At 34.3% G+C, this 22,886-nt stretch overlaps 4 protein-coding genes and 1 pseudogene across 5 annotated transcripts; 4 read left to right on the forward strand and 1 right to left on the reverse strand.

Annotated features, from left to right (window-relative positions):
- Nucleotides 1-574: 574 nt before the first annotated feature.
- Nucleotides 575-2,821, forward strand: LOC145581067 (expansin-A7-like). Its single transcript, XM_081638139.1, has 3 exons — nt 575-945; nt 1,658-1,973; nt 2,476-2,821. The coding sequence occupies exons 1-3, from the start codon at nt 714-716 to the stop codon at nt 2,786-2,788; spliced, it is 861 nt and encodes a 286-aa protein (XP_081494265.1). The 5' UTR covers nt 575-713; the 3' UTR covers nt 2,789-2,821.
- Nucleotides 2,822-4,571: 1,750 nt separating this feature from the next.
- Nucleotides 4,572-6,657, forward strand: LOC145581074 (expansin-A18-like). Its single transcript, XM_081638144.1, has 3 exons — nt 4,572-4,959; nt 5,414-5,729; nt 6,159-6,657. Exons 1-3 carry the CDS (start codon nt 4,767-4,769, stop codon nt 6,466-6,468), a joined length of 819 nt encoding a protein of 272 aa, XP_081494270.1. The 5' UTR covers nt 4,572-4,766; the 3' UTR covers nt 6,469-6,657.
- A 1,699-nt stretch (nt 6,658-8,356) lies between these two features.
- LOC145567388 (expansin-A18 pseudogene) lies at nt 8,357-11,106 on the forward strand (annotated as a pseudogene). The gene is made up of 3 exons (XR_014095591.1): nt 8,357-8,765; nt 10,174-10,489; nt 10,794-11,106. The product of XR_014095591.1 is annotated as an expansin-A18 pseudogene (transcript).
- Nucleotides 11,107-14,789: 3,683 nt separating this feature from the next.
- LOC145581082 (replication protein A 70 kDa DNA-binding subunit A-like) lies at nt 14,790-19,287 on the forward strand. The gene is made up of 2 exons (XM_081638151.1): nt 14,790-15,165; nt 16,573-19,287. Exons 1-2 carry the CDS (start codon nt 14,891-14,893, stop codon nt 18,914-18,916), a joined length of 2,619 nt encoding a protein of 872 aa, XP_081494277.1. The 5' UTR covers nt 14,790-14,890; the 3' UTR covers nt 18,917-19,287.
- Nucleotides 19,288-19,645: 358 nt separating this feature from the next.
- On the reverse strand, nt 19,646-22,639 carry LOC145581089 (uncharacterized). Its single transcript, XM_081638157.1, has 4 exons — nt 22,488-22,639; nt 21,165-21,326; nt 20,692-20,988; nt 19,646-20,475 (listed from the first exon to the last, which is right to left on the reverse strand). Exons 2-4 carry the CDS (start codon nt 21,303-21,305, stop codon nt 19,828-19,830), a joined length of 1,086 nt encoding a protein of 361 aa, XP_081494283.1. The 5' UTR covers nt 21,306-21,326; nt 22,488-22,639; the 3' UTR covers nt 19,646-19,827.
- Nucleotides 22,640-22,886: the final 247 nt, after the last annotated feature.

The following is a 22,886-nucleotide window of genomic DNA, read 5'->3' on the forward strand; positions in this document are numbered from 1 at the left end:
ACTTTGGATCACATGAAGGTGTGATCTGTGTATGCTCTGAGGGGTCCTTTTGATTCTACTCCATAATTAACAATTTTAGGGATTTTTTTTTTTTTTTCTCAAAAATGGTCTTGATTGGCTTATAGTGTAACATGTCTTGTTTTTGGTTAATTATAACTAAAAAATTTTAATCATCCACCACTCTAAACAACCACCCCACCTGATCCCTCTAGACTCCATTCTCTTTATTTTACAACAATAATTCATTTGACTTAAAATAATTGATATAGTCAAACTAAACACCCATAAATTTACTGTATGATTTCTATCGTTATTAATTGGTTATTAAAAGAAGCCTCACTTTTGACTTTTTATTATTCAAGCCTAGATTTTACTTTCGAACAAGTTTTGAATCAATCAAACAATTATAATATACAGGACTAAAGCAACTTATAATGAAGAGATGATGTCAACTACTTTTTAATTAAAGTTAATTAGTTGAATTTGGATAGTTGATTGATATAGCAGAGATGCTAACAATAGTATAATAATATGATTAGATTACAATTAGTAGTGAAGCCCACGTATAATGTACTATAATCTCGCTGACTAGTTAAATAAGGAGATCCTTAATTATATAATTGTACGTGTTGATATAATTTAAATGTCTAATAACTTGCATTAGTGTTATCACTACAAGAGAGATCGTGAAGAAGGAAGACATTTAGAGAGAAATGGGACGTGAAATGATTATTATGAGATCATCAAGCTTCAATTGTCTTTTGGTGGTGGTTTTAACAATGACAATCGCGATGAGTTTAACGTTTGTGGATGGATACTACGGATACAACGACTACAGTGCGCTGCCAAGTGCACCGCCGGGTGCACCAGTCTACAAGCCATCGACGGATTGGAATTACGCTCATGCTACGTTTTATGGGGATGAATCTGTCTCTGAGACAATGGGTTAGCTTTGCTTCTATATACTACAATATACTATTTTCCGTATCATACTCTGTGTTAATTAAAATTAACTGTGGATAATTCTCCTTTAGTATTAAATTTTACGTAGCTTAATTAGTTTCATCATCATCAAATCCATATTAATACATACCGAAATAAACTAAACAAAATCCCAATTCTTATTAGATATAATACAACTATTCTTGCTAATTTCAATTCGTCGAGGTTAAAGTAAGTAGATTAGCACCTTCTTCGATATTATTATTTTATTTACAAATCACATTAAGTAGTGTCATATTTATGTTTTTGAAGAACTTACACTAGTATATGGTCCATATTTATACATGTATGCAATTTCACATTTGAAATTTGAAATTAAAGCAAATTATTGTTAAACGGATGAATTGTCATGATCAATACCATCAAGAAAAAAAGGCAATGAAATAATACTACTCCGTATATTAATGTTGTTATTAGGTTAGTGATTACATATCCATAGTTAACATTTTAGGTCATTGATGATAAATTTAGACCATTATTTTTTTTGAATAGAATTTAGACCATTATTTTTTTTTAATAGAATTTAGACCATTATTTAAGTAAAACATATCAATCAACAATTTTTTTTCATAGGAAAATATAGCTAGTGATCGATCTTTTTCTTTTTTATTTTTGAATGAAGAATTAATTTAAACTGTTAAATTTATAAAAACAGGAGGAGCTTGTGGATACGGAAACTTGCATGATAACGGATATGGAATAGCAACAGCAGCAGTTAGCTCAGTGATGTTCAATAATGGAGAAATTTGTGGAGCTTGTTATGAGATAAAGTGTATCGAGTCAAAGTGGTGCTACAAAGATGGACCTATCATTAAGATTACGGCCACCAACCTCTGCCCTCCTAACTGGTACCAGTCCGCCGATGATGGTGGGTGGTGCAACCCGCCTCGCTCCCATTTCGATCTGTCTAAGCTTATGTTCATGAAGATTGCTGAATGGACTGCCGGCATTGTTCCCGTCCAATATAGAAGGTACAACCCGTTCCTCTATTCTTTTCACCTTAAATTAATTTGTTGAACTGCATTGCTAAAGTGAAACTTTTACTGAATTTTATTATTATTATTTTAAGGCCAGGTGAAGAAAGACCTAAGTGCGATTAAACTCTAACGACCTAATTAAGCTATTCCTCACTTCAAATACGTACAGTCTGATTTACTGTATTACTACCTCCGTTTTTTATTAGTTGACACGTTTTGACTTTAGCACTATTCAATTCACACACCTCCCTTTGACTATGTTTTGTGATTTCTATGTAAGGAAAAATATAGTCAAGTGGGATCTTGTTAGATTCGTCACTATGTACATTTTCATAATATCAACTTTTTATAATTTTTGCTTATCGGCAATTAAAGATGTTAATGATTTAATTTGTGCATTGACAAACGTGACTAAAGAAACGTGTCAAGTAAAAAGAAACGGAGGAAGTATATGTTATTGGTTTATTAATTATTGGTTCATTTAACGTTTTTGTAGGGTGCCATGTGTTAGGCAAGGAGGTATTAGATATCAATTCCAAGGGAACCCATATTGGCTACTAGTGTACGTTATGAACGTTGGAGGAAGTGGAGATGTAGAGAAAATGTGGGTAAAAGGGTCAAAAAGCACTGATTGGATTTGCATGACTCGTAACTGGGGAGCTTCTTTCCAAGTATTCTCCGAATTAGGAGGTCAATCTCTCTCTTTCAAGGTTAAGAATGGAGCTGGCCATACTCTTGTGGATTACGATGTCGCACCCGCTTACTGGTCTACGAGCCAAACTTACGAGGGAAAAATCAACTTTTATTAACCAACAGAACGTACGACTACTACATGATTTGGGATCGCCAAGTTATTTAAATTTTCAAGTAGTTATAAATTACTCATATAATTTAACAACATATATAGTGTTGTTGATTGCATGTTTTCTTTCCTCAAAATGCAATCAAAATTATATGTAATACTAAGTGTTACAAGAGGAGAATCCATCATGGGTTTGCAATTATATTCATGATGAATGAAATTGAGAAACGAAATTGTAAATGATGTGTTTCCTTATTACATCAAAAGTGATTAGGGTTGAGTTTGATTCATACAATTTTGACTTATTTGAAAGTATTTGAATTTATCATATCAACTCTGAACTAATTTTAACATTGCTTAAATAACTATCTAAACTTATTGCATTATTTGAAAATTAATGTAGCGATAATAATTTAACTAATTACTTAAGAACTTGTTTAACTACTGCGTAACCTGGACTTGTCGAACTTGTTTTAACTAACTTGAGCTTGTCAACAGTTTTTGCTCATATTATCACTTATCACTTATCCAACTTTTCCAAAATGCCTCATTTAAATTAATTTAAATGATCGATTACATTTAATCGATCAGAAGTTAAGTTGCTAACAATTCCAAAACGATTCAAATATTATTATGAGCATTTTGATGTAAAATCATTCACTTAATTGCCGCAAGGCACATCTATCTCTTTTGTCACACATTTGGTCGAGTAAATAATAATGCACCCATTTTTAATTGGTGTGTGCGTGCTACAATGATATTGAAATACAAAGTATTTCCTTTGTCGCCTAATATTTTTTTAATAATCAAAGAAAAAATAAAGAATGAAATTCAAAAGTAATTACCGGTTCCTTCTAGACTCTTCTCATAATGTATCCCGTTTTGAGAATCACCTTTTAAGATTTTAACCACGGTAATTCAAGCAAGTTGATCAATATCACCTTAATTATTACTTGTACATAATACTTAATTGTATAATTAGTTGACTTAGCAATTTGTATACGTTTTCAAACAGTTAAGTATACATGACATCCCAGCACGACGCAAAGAGTTAAGGTCGCTATCCATAGGACTGTCACCGGCCGATTGATTCAAAATTTCCACAAAATCTACATTTTAGACGGCTAAATTATACCTTCTCAATCAAGTGCATTGATAATTGATATCAACAATCGACCAAATTTAGTGGGGTTCATATTTCTTACAAAAATTATTATTATTATTATTTTTTTTTTTTTTTTTTTTTGAGGAAACAAAAATTATTATCTAGTTGCTTCTAATATACTACGTAGGTTTTTTAAAAAAAATTAATTTTATTTTTTATGAAGTCATCATTAGCCTTTTGTCTAATTTGTCGTTGTAATTAAAAATAACTCTAAATGTATCATTAATTAATAACCATATTATATTGATGAAGTGGAATAATTAAGGTACTTTTAACAGTTTAAGCCTTTATAAGTTCTAAATAAATAGATTTATCATTTATATGACATGTTCTGTTCACGTTATTTTCACTTATTTTAGGTCAGTTAAGTTCAGTTTATTAGGAAGAAAAATTAGTTCTGGTAAGGTTACCCACTTACCCTAATTCAAATTACAAGTAAAATAAGTTTTAATAAGTTTAGATAAGTTCAGGTAATTCAGATAAATAAAAAATCGTGTGAAAAGAACACACCCTAATTATTGCAAGATGTTACGTAATAATAGTGTCATAAGACTACAGAGTTCACACGAAGTATTAAAAATGAATGTAAAGATACGTGTAATTTTGTGTTGACTAAAAAAAAAATGTTATTTTCTGCGTAAAAAAAAAAAAATGTTATTCCAAGTTGTGAAGGTCACGTATAATGTACAAGCTTGTCGACCATTAAGAGTTAAGGAGCTCCTTATATATAAGCGTCCATGAAGTTTGACATTTATAACTAATAACGAGTTGTATAAGTGTAGCACTACTATTTTAGAGGAAAGATAAATAAAAAATACAAATGGGTCGTCAGATAAACTTCGTGGTGGTGGTGGTGATAGTAGCAACCATGACGATGAGATCGACAAACGCGGGTTACGGAGCGTACACGCCATCGACCTCCTACACGCCGTCGACCTCCTATTCACCAACAGAAATATGGCAATCAGGGCATGCTACGTTTTATGGGGATGAAAGTGGCTCTGAGACCATGGGTTAGTCTTATTTTTAACAACGTATTATTAAGCTTTCGTATTAAAACGTATATTGTATATTTGGTACAATTTTATTCGTCCAATAAAATGTTTGAGTTTATTGAAGATTTATCTCATACAATCATACAAACACGTAATTAATTATTGTATATATAATGTTATAAACATACTACGTATATAGATACACATATATAGTCGCATACATTAGTAGTATGGATCGCTCCTCACCTCATGTAAATGTGGCCTAAGCAATATTAATATAAATAAATGGGTGCTTTTTAAAAAAAAAAATATATATATATATCAACACTTTTACATTGTCAAATTTTGCATGATTCTATGAATAATAAAATGATGACCAAGAGCTAATTAATAATTTGGAGTATTGCAATAATGTTGATTAGTATATTTTGGTAAAGAATGAATGAATTGAGTAAAAGATGGTGATAAACAGGAGGAGCGTGTGGGTACGGAAACTTGCATGACAGCGGGTACGGATTCGAAACGGCAGCACTTAGCACGGTGTTGTTCAACAATGGTAACGCTTGTGGAACGTGTTACGAAATCAAGTGTGTCGAGTCAAAATGGTGCTTCACCAATGCACCTTCGATAAAGATCACGGCCACTAACCTCTGCCCTCCTAACTGGTACCAGGCTAGCGATGCCGGCGGGTGGTGCAACCCACCTCGCTCCCATTTCGACTTGTCTAAGCCCATGTTCATGAAGATTGCTGAATGGACTGCTGGCATCGTTCCCGTCAGCTATAGAAAGTATGTTTTCAATTCCTCCATTTCATATTATTTTTTCTTCATTTTTTATTTATTTCATACAACGTGTTCATGTGGCCGGCTAACACATATCAAAACACTAACCGGGTAACTCCTGACCAACTGACCAAGTATCCTTGACTGATCAAGTAACACTTGATTTGATGTCACCCATGACGGATTAAGTAACCCTTGACCAAGTAATTACCCCTGACTAATCGAGTAACTAACGCTTTAATATGTAACCCCTAACAAAGTAATCTTTGTCACACTATTGTATGACCAGCCACATATGAAAGTTTGTGTATTCCATATTTCCATATCATATGAAAAATACTAATAAACCGTAACATATATATGTGATTAAATCCAGATGTATTCATGTATATTTGCGGCCTATTAATAATCGATGTAAAATTGATTTATATGCAGGGTATCATGTGGAAGGACAGGAGGAATTAGATTTCAATTCCAAGGGAATCCATATTGGCTACTAGTGTCCGTGATAAACGTAGGAGGAGATGGAGATATATCCCAAATGTGGGTGAAAGGTACCGAAACTGATTGGGTTAGCATGAGCCGTAATTGGGGAGCTTCTTTCCAAGCATTCTCCAAATTAGGAGGCCAACCTCTTTCTTTCAAGCTACAAAATGCAGCTGGACAAATTGTTATAGCTTATAATGTTTGCCCTACTTATTGGTCTAATGGGCTAACTTATGAATCCAATACCAATTTTTATTAACCAACAACTAACCTAACCAGATAAATAATGATCGATGATTTAGGACCGTCACATTATTTACGGCTGGTAGTCTTAGAGAATTGTTCACTTTTGGAATTGTAGCAATTTTTAACTATTGCTTCTTACATATGTATGTAGCATTCTTTAATTTATCTATATAATTGAAGAAAGTCGGCTACTCATTATGTCCTTGCGTGTTTTTATCGAATCCAAACATTTTGCCCTTTATTCATGATTCAAATTATTAACTGTATACTACTTATAATTATCCTCTTAGTAAGCAGTAATAAATACTCAATAGAGATGGATTAGGTGTCTAAAAGACGTACTTCTAATGAATAAGGTTAGCAAGGCTCGCTCTTGCATTCAAGCATTCGACAACTTAAGTGCATTTACTTACGTCCAATAATAGTCGATGCTTATTTTTTTTTTTAAAAAAAAAGTCTTACATGATTCATATGTATTAACCAAATGGAGATCTCAATTCAAGGTCTAGCACAAGATATCTCAGCTACCAAAAAATACCAATAATATTACGCACGATCAAATTAACTTAGTGCTTAGACACTGATCGAAGAGGTTTTCCATGAAATCAGCCCCCAAGGCCCGGCCCCCTACATGGCTACATGCATATTATATATTAGTGGTTGTATGTGTTTTGAGTTTTGACATTAAATACAACCTTAAATCCTTAATTATAATTCTTAATTCTCATTAAATTGATTATTTAATACTCAAATTAAAACATGTGGCAATAAAAACAGGTAGTCATATATTCATATGACATTGACGGTTATAAAGTATATACAAACTACTATACAATTATAACCTTTCTTTTACACGATATATAAAGGACTACATCTGCGTTACTAATCTTAAAACTATATGACCTACTATTAAAATTTATTTTACTTGAAAAATGAACTTGAATAACGCTTACTTTCCCTTATCAAAACATTTCAATTATTTTTCCTATATCTTACAATATCAAATTTATTAACTCTTTTTTGGAATTATTTTATTTGTTTGAAACAAAACAAATTGAAATATAGTGAAATTCCATGTCCCGACTTTAGTGGGGGCTCATAAAGGGATTAAATTATTACTGAGTTTTATATTCATCAACTTAATTAGGCAAATTGAAGTAGAATATAGAGAATTAATAGAGTAGTAGGCACTAGGCAGTAGCTGAAAATATATACGTAATAAGCACCTCAATTAATTTAATTAAGTCACTTTAATCTCCTTAAATTATATGGTTCTTATAAGATTTGAACTCGCAACCTCAAATTAAAACTCCAATGTGTTAATCACTAAGCTAATACCATATTACATATCATGCAATAAAACTTAAATATTAATAAAAAAAATTATCATGAAAATAATTGAGTAATTCGGGGCATCGTCCGGGCCTAACACTAATTATGATTTATATGGTGTCTAAAATGTATTGTCAAACATACTCAGTCTTGTAAAGTTGTAATTACTATACATGAGACATTAAACTTTTCCAATAAAGTTGTAATTACTATACATGAGACATTAAATTTTCCAATAAAAAGTTATTAAAGCCTTGCTTGTATGTTGGTAATAACTAATAAGTTTTAATGAGATTAAGGTCTATATATATGCTAGATTATTCCTAAACCTTAAGTATTACTTGTATATATATTACATCTAATGAATATTATGATACAACGTGTAAATTTGTCTGGACTAGCGAATGAAAGAAAAAGTATTATTCCAAGTTGTGAAGGTCACGTATAATGCATAAACTTGTCCACCAATTGGAGCTTATTAGGAGCTTCTTATATATGTTTGTTCATGCACTTTGACATTTATAACAAACAATTTACAAAAATAGCACTAAATAAAAACAAACAAAAAAATGGGTCGTGAGAAGTTGATGATGAGAGTAAATTTTGAAAGCTTCAACCTCATGGTGGTGGTGGTGGTCTTGGCGACGATGACAACAAAATTGGCCGTCGTGGATGGGTCTTATGGCCGGTCCTATGGCCACAATAAACATAGATGGTACACGTCGCCGTCTACCTCATACACTCCATCAACCTCCTACACGCCGTCAACCTCCGATATGCCATCGGCCTCTGACACTCCATCGGCCTCCTACACGCCATGGACCTCAGACGCACCGTATACGGACACACCGTCGACATCTGATATTCCCTCAACCTCTGACGTCGTACCGTCAACCTCGTACTCGTCATCGTCATCGTCAGCATGGCAATTAGCTCATGCTACGTTTTATGGGGATGAAACTGCTTCCGAGACCATGGGTTAGTTTTGCTTCCATTTATTATATATGCCTTCATATTTTATACTCCATATAACTATAACAGAAAGACTTTTTGATGGCTACATACACAAAATTTATAGCTATTGTAAAATTAAAAGCTTGAAATTTAAAGAGGTTATATAATCTTGTCTATTGTTATATGATCATATAACACAAAGGGCATGCAAGTATTACGGACTACATTGAAATTTTTTCTGTGGAGGCGGATGCACCATGCTTGGTGCATCCAGTGTTCTTTAAAAAAAAAGGCGGAATGAACATTTAGCTATTCAGTAAAGAACATATAGTTGTTTTGTAAAGAACATATAGCTATTTTATAAAGAACATCCAGTTTTATATGTTTTTTTGTAAATCTAAAGAACATTTGTAATATTAGTAAAGAACATGATAATATTAAAGAACATTATTCATATAGTATATGTACATTTCGTATAAATGATCATGTATGTATATGAAAATGTACATTTTACTGTATTATAATGTACATTGTATTATATTCTAATGAACATATATGTTACAATGTTGGTTACATGTTTTATGTACATTGTATTATTTGCATCATATAAGTATATGAAAAAAGAACATTTTACTGTATTTTAATGTACATTGTATTATTTGAATCAACAACTTTTTCTAAATTTGTCTATTTGCTTGCTTTCTTCTTCCAAAATATATTAATCGGTTGATCTTTTTCAAGAATTTCATTTTATTTCTCATTGCAACAACAAAATTATATCAAAATCGCAATTAATTTTCAATAAAATCAAATATTACAATTTTCAATCAAATTTATAAAAAACAAACACTCAAACTCAAAATAAACAAGTATGAATGTCAAATAAACAAGTATAAATGTCGAATTTGGTCTTACCTTTCGTTTTTATTTGTCATCTTGAACAATTTTGGGCTCAAAATTTCGAATTTCTTGAAATTTTGTTTGAGGTGAGGAATTTTGGTAAAAAAAAATTGAAATGATTTGTAATTAATGTATGGTAAAAAAAAATTAATTATAGTACTATTTATCTAATTCATTATACAAAATTTCTTTTAAAAAAATATATATACAAAATTGTTGTATAAAAAACTGATGTACATTACAAATGAACACTATGTTCTTTTATGTATATGTCCATGTACATTATAAATGACTACTATGTTCTTTTATATGACCATGTTCATTAGTATATATCGGAATGTTCATTCCGCCTTTTTGTATTTTGGAGCGGATGTACCATGTGGATCGTGCATCCGCCTCCACGAACCAAGTATTACGGACTACATACCTATGTTACCTTTGTCAGTCTGTCTCATACTTCGTATATTTTATGTGCAACTTTTAAACATTATTTATGATAAATAAAAATATAATTAAATTTGATTATGAGCAGGAGGGGCGTGTGGATACGGAAACTTGCACGATAGTGGGTACGGATTTGAAACAGCAGCACTTAGCACGGTAATGTTCAACAATGGGAAAGCTTGTGGGGCTTGTTACGAGATCAAATGTGTCGAGTCAAAATGGTGCTTCGCCAACGCACCTTCCATTAAGATCACAGCCACCAACCTCTGCCCTCCTAACTGGTACCAGGCCAGCGATGCCGGCGGGTGGTGCAACCCACCTCGCTCCCATTTTGACTTGTCTAAGCCCATGTTCATGAAGATTGCCGAATGGACTGCCGGCATTGTCCCCGTCAATTATAGAAAGTATGTATACAATCCTCTATTCTACTAAACATCCCTAATAGTGGACTTTTTTTTTTTGGTACTATTAGGAGGCATTAAAGAAGTTTAGGTGCCACGTGGCGCGTTCTTACAAGATTTGAACCAACAACCTCAAGTTTAAACTCTAACGTTTTAGCCACTAAGCTATTACCATATTTCATGTCATTCAATAAAAATTTATTACTAATAAAGATTTTTATCATGGAAATAATGCAGTAACTCGGGGCATCGTTCGAGCCTAACACTAATGATCTTTTACTAATGTGCGGATTTGACATTGTTGCAGGGTGTCGTGTGGAAGGCAAGGAGGAATTAGATTTCAATTCCAAGGGAACCCATATTGGTTGCTAGTGGTTGTGTTGAACGTGGGAGGAGATGGAGATGTATCCGAAATGTGGGTAAAAGGTGCTCAAACAGATTGGATTAGCATGAGCCGAAATTGGGGAGCCTCTTTCCAAGCATTCTCCAAATTAGGAGGCCAACCTCTCTCTTTCAAACTCCAAAATGCAGTCGGAGAAATTGTTTATGCTTATAATGTTTGCCCTACTTATTGGTCTACAGGGCAAACTTACGAAGCCAATACAAATTTTATAAACTAATACACTAATTATTCCTAAAAATTACATGATATAGGTCATTCACGTTTTACGAGTGTAGTCCTAGACAATTGTTCACGTATGGAGTTGTAACAATTGTTTATTGCATCTTATATATGTAGCACATTCTTTAATTTCCCTATGTAGTTGAAGAAGGCTGGCTACTCATCATGTTCTTGCGTGTTTTTAATGAATCCATACAATTAACACTTTATTCATATTCTTTATATCAATTATTCTACAAATTTTGCCTTATATATTACTCCATCCTTACCCAAATCTATTAATAATTTTGGGGGGTGTGTGTGTTTTTAATGGATCAATATGGCACGACTTAAGTCCCACACCCACCAAGACAGCAGCAACGTCAATTGGGCACTAGGCAACAATTCGAGCCAAGGGAGATGCCCATGGATGCTAGGAAGCACCTTCCCCCTAAAGAGCTTTATGGCGCTAAGGGGCAATTTTCCTAGTGAAAACCTGATTGACAGTAACACAATAATGAGTTATTTGGGGACCAATTAAATGAAGCCCAAATGAGCCCAAACTTCAACGGTCCACCGTTTTTGGACCCATGGAAGACATTGGTGCTGTCGAATTTCCGAGGAGATCAGAAGTCCGAAACATTCCAGAATGTGCTAGGAGTCTCGAGATTCGTCCGGATGCTTCTACAACTTTCTAGGATACCCTTGTACATTCTTGTAGTTCTAGAACATTGTAAACTACTCCAAAATGTTGTACATAAGAGGTGTAACAAAAATTTGTATAGAAGTCTCTAGAAAGCTAGGCTTCTAGGACCTTCCATTTGAGGAGGTTAGAACTTTCTAAAGTAGAATTCTTTAGGCCTTGGTAACACTATACATAGGGAGCTTCCCCCTCATTTGTACACTACAAGAAAAATGTCTTTTCGTAGCGATTATTTCGTAGTGATTGTACATTCGCTACAATATGCAAGTCTATTTGTGAATTAATTAAGGAAGTCGTATCATTTTACAATCGCCATGGTTTTCCCATATAAAATCGATACGGAAAACATAATAATACATATCCACACTATTTTTACACATTTATATAATTTTGAGAAATCGTATCATTTACAATCGCCACTAAATCCTAAAAATCGATACGAAAAGCCTTTTCAACACTAGATATATAAATATTGTTTGACAAAGAATACATAAAATATGTCATAGCTTATTAATTGGTGAAACATTTAATATAAGCTTTTGAGGTTCGTTTCCACATATTGTACCAAGAAAAAAACCAAAATAGCATAGACAACCATGATTAGTTGATCAGAACTCAAATTTTTGATAAAAATGTACTCTTAATTACTTAATTTGCATTGCTAATCTTCGCATATATATGATCACACATCACTTTTGAGATCTCATTACCAATGACGAATATTAACTTAATTCGAATTAATCTAGCAATGTCGATTTAATTATGAACACAAATTTATGATTCAAGTTTAGAAAAAAAATCCTAATAACCTAAAAAAAAAATCTAGTTGTCGTTTGAATGACGAAAAAAACATTGGTTAAAAATATCTTATGTGAAATACTTGTAAAATAAAAAGCAAGTGAAACCCAAACTGAAATATAACGATTAAAGAAGGCCATGAGCCTGGTGGCACGGGCCCGACACGGCAGGACCACCGGCCCATTTACGCTACAAACTTCATTTCACGTTTAAAACTTAGGTGATTGTTCAAATTTTTAGACTAAATGTTCAAAATTTGTAATTGTTCAGATTTTTTTAATAAATATTCAAAAATATATGCATACTATATCACAATTGTTCAGATATTTTTACAAAATGTTCAAAATTTGCGATGTTTTGATTTTTTTTTTTTTTTTTTTTACTAAATATTCAAAATTTGCAATTGTTCAATTTTTTTTTACTAAATGTTCAAAAGTATAGGCATGGTACATTGTGATTATTTAAATATTTTTATTAATTATTCAAAATTTGCGATGTTCGGAATTTTTTACTAAATGTCCAAAATTTGCAGTTGTTCAAATCTTTTTAGTAATTGTTCAAAAGTATATATGTGTGGTACATTGTGATTGCTAAATTTTTTTTACTAAATGTTCAAATATGCGATGTTCGGATTTTTTATTAAATGTTCAAAATTTGCAATTGTTCAAATCTTTTTACTAAATGTTCAAAAGTACAGGCGTGGTACATTGCGATTGTTCAAATATTTTTACTAAATAATGTTCAAAATTTGTGATGTTCGGATTTTTTTTTTACTAAATTTTTAAAATTTGCAATTGTTCAAATCTTTTTATTAAATGTTTAAAAGTATAGACGTGGTACATTGCGATTATTCAGATATTTTTACTGATAAATTTAGATTCAATTTACACAATCAACAATGAAATAATGAGCATAGAATTCAGAATTATTTATGATCAATTATGAGCAATTAGAAATTAAAAATAACATTCAAATATACAAATAATCATATTCAGCAAATGGAACTAATATTGAAACAATCAATTAATAAAAATTTATACAAATTAATGAAATCAATCACATTCATACAAATTAATGAGAATGATCAAATTAATTGATCAAATTAATGAGAGCAGTCAAATATATCAATAAATTGATCAGATTAGATTCAACAAATTTAATTGATATTAAAACAATGATTTTATTCATCCACAAATTTATCTTTAAATCAAAAAATAAATCAATATTCAATGAATTCATAATAACTAACCTAGATTGATCTTTTTGGGAATTTCGACAATTTCCATCACACTAAATTAATGGAAAAAAAAAACAAAGAACAAAGAACAAAGGGGAGAGAAAATAAGAACTAGAAAAAAAAAGAATGAATTAAAATCGAAAAGAAATAGAAAAAGATCCCGGGGAAAAAAAAAAGAAATTTTGTAAAGAAGGAAACAAAAAATTAATAAAAAAGAAGAAGTTAAGATGGCAAGAAGAGCAGTAGTAAAAATGTAAAATGAGTTGCGTTTCATTCATATACACATGTGTTTAGTAAGTGGTCCACCTATTCTAGATGGACCAGGGCTTATAAAAGAATTTGTAGCTCGGCATGGTGACCAACGAATGGGTCGTGTTGTGAACACGATTTCAGGAATCCGGCACGAGCACGACACGAACCTGTGGGGCGACATGGTAGTTTGGCCGCCAGCACGTCACGCGCAGGCACGACCATAAAATAACATAAATAATAAAGAACTATAATAATTAAAATAAGAATAATAAAAAGAACAATAATAATATAATAATAAAAAAATTAATATAAATTAATAAAATTATTTAAAAATAATATCCATTTTAAAATTTGTTCAAAAAAAATTAAAAAACATTATGGACGGTTTGGTGCCCGACACGACAAGCCAGACATGTTGGTTGGAATTAGCTAAATAATGACCCGACACGACATGACACGACACGAGCCACCACCAAACACGGCGAGGTACGAGCCACGACGGTCTAACACGACACGTTGCCCACCTCTAATGATGATTCTTCCCAAAGCTTGCCCTATAAGTTTATCCAACACTTGAAAAAGCCCTTCATTTCCGCAATTTCCTCAAACGACAGATCCCTCTAAGCAAATAAACTAAAAATAATTCACTTTGGCGCTCATCCTCTTAAATGGCGCTTTTTCTCCAATTCAACTTAATTATCCACAAAAATTAGGGCTTTCTTCATCTTCCATCTTCTTTCTCTCTCCAAAAACCTCTTGAAATTCCCCCAATTTTCTCTCTCCTAGGGTTTTCAATCCCAGATCTCACCATTAATGGCGATTAATCTAACAGAAGGAGCTATCGAAGCGATGTGTAATGGCGACACTGAGCTTAAACCGTTGCTTCAAGTAGCCGATATTCGACTCGTTAATACTCAAAATGCGACCAGTGCGACTGAGCGTTACCGTCTTTTGTTGTCCGATGGTTTGCATTTGCAACAAGGGATGCTCGCTACTCAGCGTAATGAACTCGTTAAAACCGGGGCGTTGCAAAAGGGTTCTATTATTCGATTGATGCAAGCCGTTTGTAATGTCATTCAAGGCCGAACGTTAGTATCTTTTCTCTTCTTTGCCGTTTTCATTTATCTGTAATTGATGTTAATTGATTTTTAATAATTTGATTTTGGATTGATTGGTTGATTGTGCTTTAGATTGGGTTTTAATTGGAATCAGGGGTGTTGTTGGTTTTCTTTAATTTTTTATGTTTTTGTCTGGTTTTTAAAAGATTTAATTAGACTGTTTAAGTAGGGTTTTTTTTTTTTTTTTTTTTTTTTTTTTTTTTTTTTTTTTTGTGGGGTAGAGACTGTTTAAAAGGGAGGTTTTGGGGTTCTTTAAATTTTCGTGTATGAAGTTCTTTGAATTGGGATTGTGAGTAGGCGGGGTTTGTTCTTTGATTTGGGTTTTTGTGTATGTTTGATTTTGAAATATTTTATCGTTTTCAGCTGATTTGATTTGGTCTTTAAGAAACTAATGTTGGGTTATTATACTTGCTTTGATGGGTATTCCCTTTTTTGTTCTGATGGTAGGAAGAGAATTATTGCGTTAGGTTTCCGGTTTTTTAGTTTGTTGCTGATGGTTAAAGATTGGTTTTTTTTGGTGGGTTTGGCAATCTTTTGTGTATATATTGAAGATCGCAAGGATTGGATTTTGGTGGAATTGCATGAGGATATGTTTGTAATAGGCAAGTAGCAGTAACGGAATTGTTGGTGCTTCTAATTGGGCTAAAGGTTAGGATTGTTTGTCCTTTTTGTAAAGGGCTAGAGCCTTTACAGGCATAAGATTCATTAGTTCACTTTAAGATTACAACTTGAGTTGCTTAATGATTGATGCAATTGATTTTCTCATCTGAAGTGATTGTATTTCGACTGTGGCGAGGTATATATATGTATTGTACTCTGTGAGAGTAAGTGAATGGTTTTAGCTGCTCCTGGATCTTTTGGAAGCAAATGTGTCATGTCTTCAAACATCTAGGTGATTATATACTTCTTATAATTAAAAAAAAAAAATCAGATGCAAGGTGTCTAGACTGTCTACTCTTCAAGTCCAGACACCAGACTTGTTGTAGTGGCACGGCTATTCATGTGATGCATTAGAATTATGATCTGGAGGGAAAGTCAAAGTATGCTGAGGAATCTATAAAATTTTAATTATGCTTTCAGTTATTCTTAGTTTGCTGATAGTTAATTTATAACATCCTCGATAACATAATTTTAGTTTGCTGATTGTTAGCTTATAGCATCCTTGAATTTATGATTTTAGTTTGCTGATTGTTAGCTTACAGCATCCTTGATTTATGATTTTAGTTTGCTGATTGTTAGCTTGTAGCATCTTTGATAATACATTTGGTGTGCTGGACTCTTTCTATCTGCTTATGTGTTGTTTTTAGCAATCCTTGATTTCTTGAAGATATTTAAGGATTTGGAGTGTGCTGACTTGAATGGTCAAATATTATGCAGGATTATTATTATTATCGAACTTGAAGTGATACAAGAGACGTGCCCAACAATTGGCGAACCAAAGCAAATTGTAAATGGTGATGCTAGACACATTGCTCAAGTTCCTTCCCCTGTGGGTCAAACTGGGATGATTTCTGGGAATGTCCAGCAAGCAAATCTTCAGCCACCAGTCACTGGTTCCATTCCTAGACCTAGTGGTGCAGGGGCTGGTGTTTTGCAGCAGCCAAATCTTGAACGTACTGCTCAACCACAGTCCTATAGTGGTTCTGTTACCACCCAGGTCTCAGGACATTATCCTACAAATAATGGATCTCCCTTGCGCCCTAAACCAGAATTTGCTGCTGGGAGCACTTTTAATGCTCCTGCTGCTGGTCCATATGGAGCCTTTCACAATGCCAAAACAGATTCCTTACGTGCTCCTACAAATGCTTATTCACGCAATCAGCAACCTGCCTATCAGCAGCAACCACCTTCAATGTACATGAATAGGGGTCCTGTTGCAAAGAATGAGGCGCCCCCTAGGATTTTTCCAATTGCTGCCTTAAATCCTTATCAAGGTCGATGGACAATCAAGGCTAGAGTAACATCGAAGGGTGACCTTAGGCACTATAACAATACACGTGGAGATGGGAAAGTTTTTTCCTTTGATCTTTTAGACGCTGATGGTGGAGAAATTCGAGTTACTTGTTTTAATGCTGTGGTTGATCAGTTCTACAACCAAATTGAGGTAGGCAAAGTATACATGATATCTAAAGGGACGTTGAAACCTGCTCAGAAGAATTTCAATCATCTTCCTAATGATCATGAGATATGCTTGGACACCACATCTATAGTGCAGCCTTGTTTTGAAGATGACAGTCAAATTCCTAGGCAGCAATTCCATTTCCGGCCTATCAGTGACATTGAGGGCATAGAGACCAATGGTATTATCGACGTGATCGGTGTTGTTTCTTCTATAAGTCCATCATCCACAATTATGAGGAAAAATGGAACTGAAACTCAGAAAAGGAGTCTTCACTTGAAGGATATGTCTGGAAGAAGTGTTGAATTGACCTTGTGGGGAAATTTCTGTAATGCAGAAGGACAGACCTTGCAAAGTATGTGTGATAATGGAAAATTTCCTGTTTTAGCTGTCAAATCAGCCAGAGTATATGAATTCAATGGGAAGGGTATTGGAACTCTTTCCACAAGCCAGTTATTTATAGAGCCAGATTTTCCAGAGGCTCAGAACCTTAAGGAATGGTTCGATAGGGAAGGAAGAAACATGCCTTCTGTTTCTATTTCTAGAGAGACAACAAGTTTGGCTAGGACTGATGCTCGTAAGACCTTATCTCAAATTAAGGATGAGAAGTTGGGGACCTCTGATAAGCCTGATTGGATAACAGTCTGCGCCACAATATCATTTGTCAAAACAGACAACTTCTGCTATACAGCATGCCCCATCTTGATTGGGGATCGTCAGTGCAGCAAAAAGGTCACAAATAATGGAGATGGGAAGTGGCGTTGTGATAGATGTGATCAGTCTGTTGATGAATGTGAATATAGGTATATTCTCCAGCTTCAAATACAGGATCATACTAGCCTAACCTGGGTAACAGCTTTCCAGGAAGGTGGTGAACAGATTATGGGCATCTCTGCTAAAAATCTGTACTATTTGAAAAATGAGGAACAAGATGATGAGAAGTTTACAGAAATTGTTCGTGCAGCTGTTTTCAATAAATACATATTTAAGCTGAAAGTAAAGGAGGAGACTTTCAGCGATGAGCAGCGTGTTAAGTCGACAGTAGTGAAGGCAGAGAAGGTCAATTTTACTGCTGAATCCAGGTCTATTTTGGAATTGATGAATAAAGTTAAATTAGGTGATTCTGGTGCCCCAGGTGCCAAATTAGGGAATGCCTCTGCCAATTTTGGAGCAAACAGATCAGGAATTGGTCATGCTGGAATTAGTCAGCCTGCAGTTTCTGGTGTGAGTTATGGAACAAACTCTGCTCTTTCTGGGAGAGAAGCAGGCATGCATACTAACAATAGCCAGTTTGGGAATCAGTATAGTGGTGGGTACGCTGGTGGTGCTACTGCTTCTGGAATGCCTATGACTTGTAGTAGCTGTGGTGGTATTGGTCATAGTTCAGCTACTTGCCCTAGTATTATTAACAGTCCAGCAACCTTTGGGAATCAAACAGTTCCTGCCGGTAGCAATTCTGGACAGTGTTATAAATGCCAAAAATTTGGGCATTTTGCGAGGGACTGTCCTGGATTAAGTGCTGTGCCACCAGCTTATGGTGGTAGTAACATGGGTCCTGGTAGATATGGTGGTGGCCAGAGACAACACGTTGGAGGTTTTTAAATTTTAGATATTAGGAGATGTCTGTACAGAAGTGTTGGTGCTGGATTTTGATTGATACTTTATATCTCCTGGCTTAGGTTTGACACTGTTTCTGGTGTGTTTTGACTCTGTACAGCAGTCCGCAGATGTCTGTAATAAATAAACTGATACTTTGTCATCCGAGCCTAAGGAGATTCTGGCACAGTAGATTGGTTTTGCTATGATATTGTAGTGTAGTTAAGAGGTTTCCTTTTCTTACATTATTTTAGTTTCACATTTTGACTTGGTTTATCGAATGGATATTAGTTTATGTAATTTAGTATAATCTGCTTTCACTCTGTACTATATGTAACGTTTCCTTGGCAGCTTGATTGTGCATAGTGCCTTTTGTTTTTCCTGGTTGGATGCAATTTCTGTTTTAAAAAGTCTTTTACTGTGAAATACTAGTCATAAACTGATTTTGATGCTCTTTTTTCACAGCATTATGACAAAAAGGATACCCCCGTCCTCTGTTTTACATCAAGGACATTTGATAATCTATTTAAGAATACGAAGTAAAAGCAATAGTAGCAAAATTGATTTTTTTTTTTTGGTAACGGAAAGATGTACAAAGTTAGGGGAGTCCCCTTTCAAGAGTTCAAGGCAATTGTTCGTTGCACAAAATTAACAGAACTCTTTAAAGTTGAGAACATTGTACTACGTATTTGCCTGTTTGGTTTTGTATTTTAGTTCAATATAGACAGACCGAAATAGTGTCAATGAAAAATATTCCTATGTATAGTAATCATTGTTTTTGAGTATAAATATACTTGCATTCCAGATCACTTAACACAAACTTAAGCAAATTACAAACTAGTATAATCTACATAGCAAGCCTTTATTGGTTTACTAACTCAATTAGTTCATAATGTCTTATTTCATCTTGCTCATTCTTAGAAACATACATTAGTTCCAGATGAGCCCGCATTATTGTGCTTGCTGGAAAGTGTACCAAACATCACCTGCTGATTCCCACAAGAATTAATGATGCTGTCATCAACACGGCCTGTACTACAGCCTGGAAATTCTTGATAAGCAGCTTTCTCTGAAGTTATAATTTGATTTTCAGTCACTGTGTTCATCCGAATTCTCTCTGCTCTTGAGCCAATTACCTGGCCTAGAATTGACGCACCAATTGTTAAGGCCATTGCAGTCTTGGGCATCAAGACAGCCTTTCTAAGCATAGCTACAAAGGGTACAGCAGCATGAACTGCAATGAACCATGACAATGAAAACTTCTGGGTGTGTTCTCTCCAAATCCCAAGAGGTACATTAGCTGCCATGCCCAATGCAGCAATGCAGAGCATCTTTGCTGGTAGAGGTTGCGGGCGGAGGTTTTTCACAAAGGCAGTTCGAGCAAGAGCAGCCCTGGCAGCCACTATAGCAGGTGGACAATGGAGCTTCATACCTGATGGTGGTTGCAGAGCCTTGGCAACTAGGGGAAGCACGTGACCTACAGCCTGGTAAGACTTTGCGATTGGGCAGTTCCCGCTTTGTAACCACTCATTGCTGAGGGCCTCATGTTCTGCTGGATTTCCTTCCTGAATATGAGAAAACATATGTAAAAAGGTTCTTTATTTTTTTTAGTCCCTCAAATGAAAATAAATGACAAGTGATGTAATGTAAAAATCATATAGTTTTGTGGTTCATGGTTTTCCTACAAGTATCAATTTCTCAGAGCACACCAAGAAAATTTTATGAAACTTGTATTCCAACGAGCCCACAACTTGTTCTTCAAGAAAAACGCAATAACTTACATGAGAAACACGATCCTTTTTTCCTGAAGACTCAGATTTCTGCTTCTGTTTCTTCCACTTGTCAGAAAAGAAATTGAAGCCAAATGGGCCCCCAAGTCCAAATGCTGACAAACTAATCGTGGCTGCCTTTGTAGCCAACGGGTTAAACATCGGAGAAGAATGGGGTTCCAAATGATCATCAGCATGAGAATTTGGCCTCCTTGTGAGTGGAACAACCCCATCCTTCCCATGGAAAAGGTTGAAAGCCAAATCGAAGTTTGGACCATCTTCAAAAATTGGACCCTTGGATCCAGCAGCCTGCAGCAGTAGAAGCAATTATGATTTTCGGAAATAGTGAAGAGAATTGACATCACTATGAAATAAGAAATAATATACCACCAAGTAATACGTAGTTGATAGATAAGCAATCTTGTGAATTTTCTAGACTAGAAAACCATAGACAAGAGACACTGGATTAGCAATTTAGCACTCACTGGAACTGGAAGATTCACAGGTGCGAATGACAAGTTTGTGGGTTTGCTAATGTTCCTCAAGAATGGACATTGCTGGATATCTTGTTCATCATAGGGGCATTCAGATGTCGTCTCCTTCATTTTGTTAAGAAAGAAATCCATAAAACCTCTTGTGGCTTTGGCCTGCAAGAAGAGAGATTTCCGGAAAATAAAAGCTAATCAGAATATGATATATTAGCACCGACAAGGCAACAAGCAACAGAAATGTTATGGAGAAATGCACAGGATTGTCTTCAATATGCACTGGATCAGTAAAAACGTATCAGTTAGGCTGCTTCAGGGTTCTGCTAAAATTATATTAAGGAAGCTGGGGCGCTATCAATATTGATAGTAATCAAAGTACCAAAGTATATATCATCTAGCACTCTAGCAGGCTTTAAATGAACAAGAGTAATTTGCAGCCACCTCTACCCCACATCCTTTGAATGATTCGTAGGTTATTTATTTTTAATCAGTCCAGAAGTTTGAGTAGTTCCTCGTTTCCTCCAGTCAAATTTACACAGAGAAATATGTCATCGAGAGAACTTTATACCTCCACTCTAGGAACAACAATTAGCAGTACTACATACAATAAAAGCAAAATTATTTCTGTAAGAATATTAAGCGTCGCAATTGTGATGGATTCTTAAGCTCATTCCCTTTGAGTCTCCAATGTAAACACAGGCAATTCAGCTAACAATATAGCCATTACCAGTAGAAAATATAGTTAACTTAGTGCACATATCATCACACTAAAACATATAAATGTTCATAATGAATCCTATTACAATGGTGAGCAAGTATATTCTACATCCATGATCCAGCAAGCTTCCTTGTTCAACAATGTCTCTAACTAATGGAGCTTTTGATCATGGCATTTTTAACCAAATGTAGCATGCGCACGCTACAACCAAGACTATTTTTTTACACGTACCGAGCAATTGATTGTACAATAGATATTGTAGACCAAACAACTAGCATGAACAGATTCCCCTAAGGTAGATTAACAAGGGTCCTATCTCACCTACCTTTAAACCCCCTAAAAACAAATTAAAATTTCTCAGTTTAAAAATAATTTGATTCACCCAAAACACCATATTTTTCGCAGAGAAAACCAGAAATTATAACAAATCATGATTCCAAAACATTATAATTTTAGCAGAGAAACCCAGAAACCCATTTTCATAAATACAATGATTAAGAACATGCAAATGTACAATTGACAAGAAAAAGGAAGATTCAATCTTCAATTATAAACAAATTAAATGAAAATACATTAATATTAAAAAGGAGGGAAAATCTTACAGAAAAATTGGGATTTGAGGAAGATGGAGAAACAAAGCAGAGAGAAACGTGTGGAGAGCACAAGTTTTGATTGTCCCTAAAATTTTCAATGAAGGAGAAAATTGGGGAACTTTTTTTTAATTTAATATGGAAAATAAATTAAGGTTAACATTGAAGAGAATGAAAAAAATTTTAAAAAAAAAATAAATAAAATTGTTGGTGGAAGCTTACAGCTCTGACCCCACCTGTATTGACTTTTTTTGGTGGTCAACAAGCCTTTGTTTGGGTATAGTGGGCTGGGTCGAGATACAGTTTGAGTAATAGGCACCGGCCCATAATGAAACAGGGCCAGCCCATGTTCTAGTGAAGGTTGAGAGATGGGCTGGGTCGAGATACAGTTTGAGTCATTTGTCATGCTTT

The sequence above is a fragment of the Chenopodium album genome, chromosome 2 (assembly GCF_948465745.1).
Source record: "Chenopodium album chromosome 2, dcCheAlbu1.1, whole genome shotgun sequence".
NCBI lineage: Eukaryota > Viridiplantae > Streptophyta > Magnoliopsida > Caryophyllales > Amaranthaceae > Chenopodium > Chenopodium album.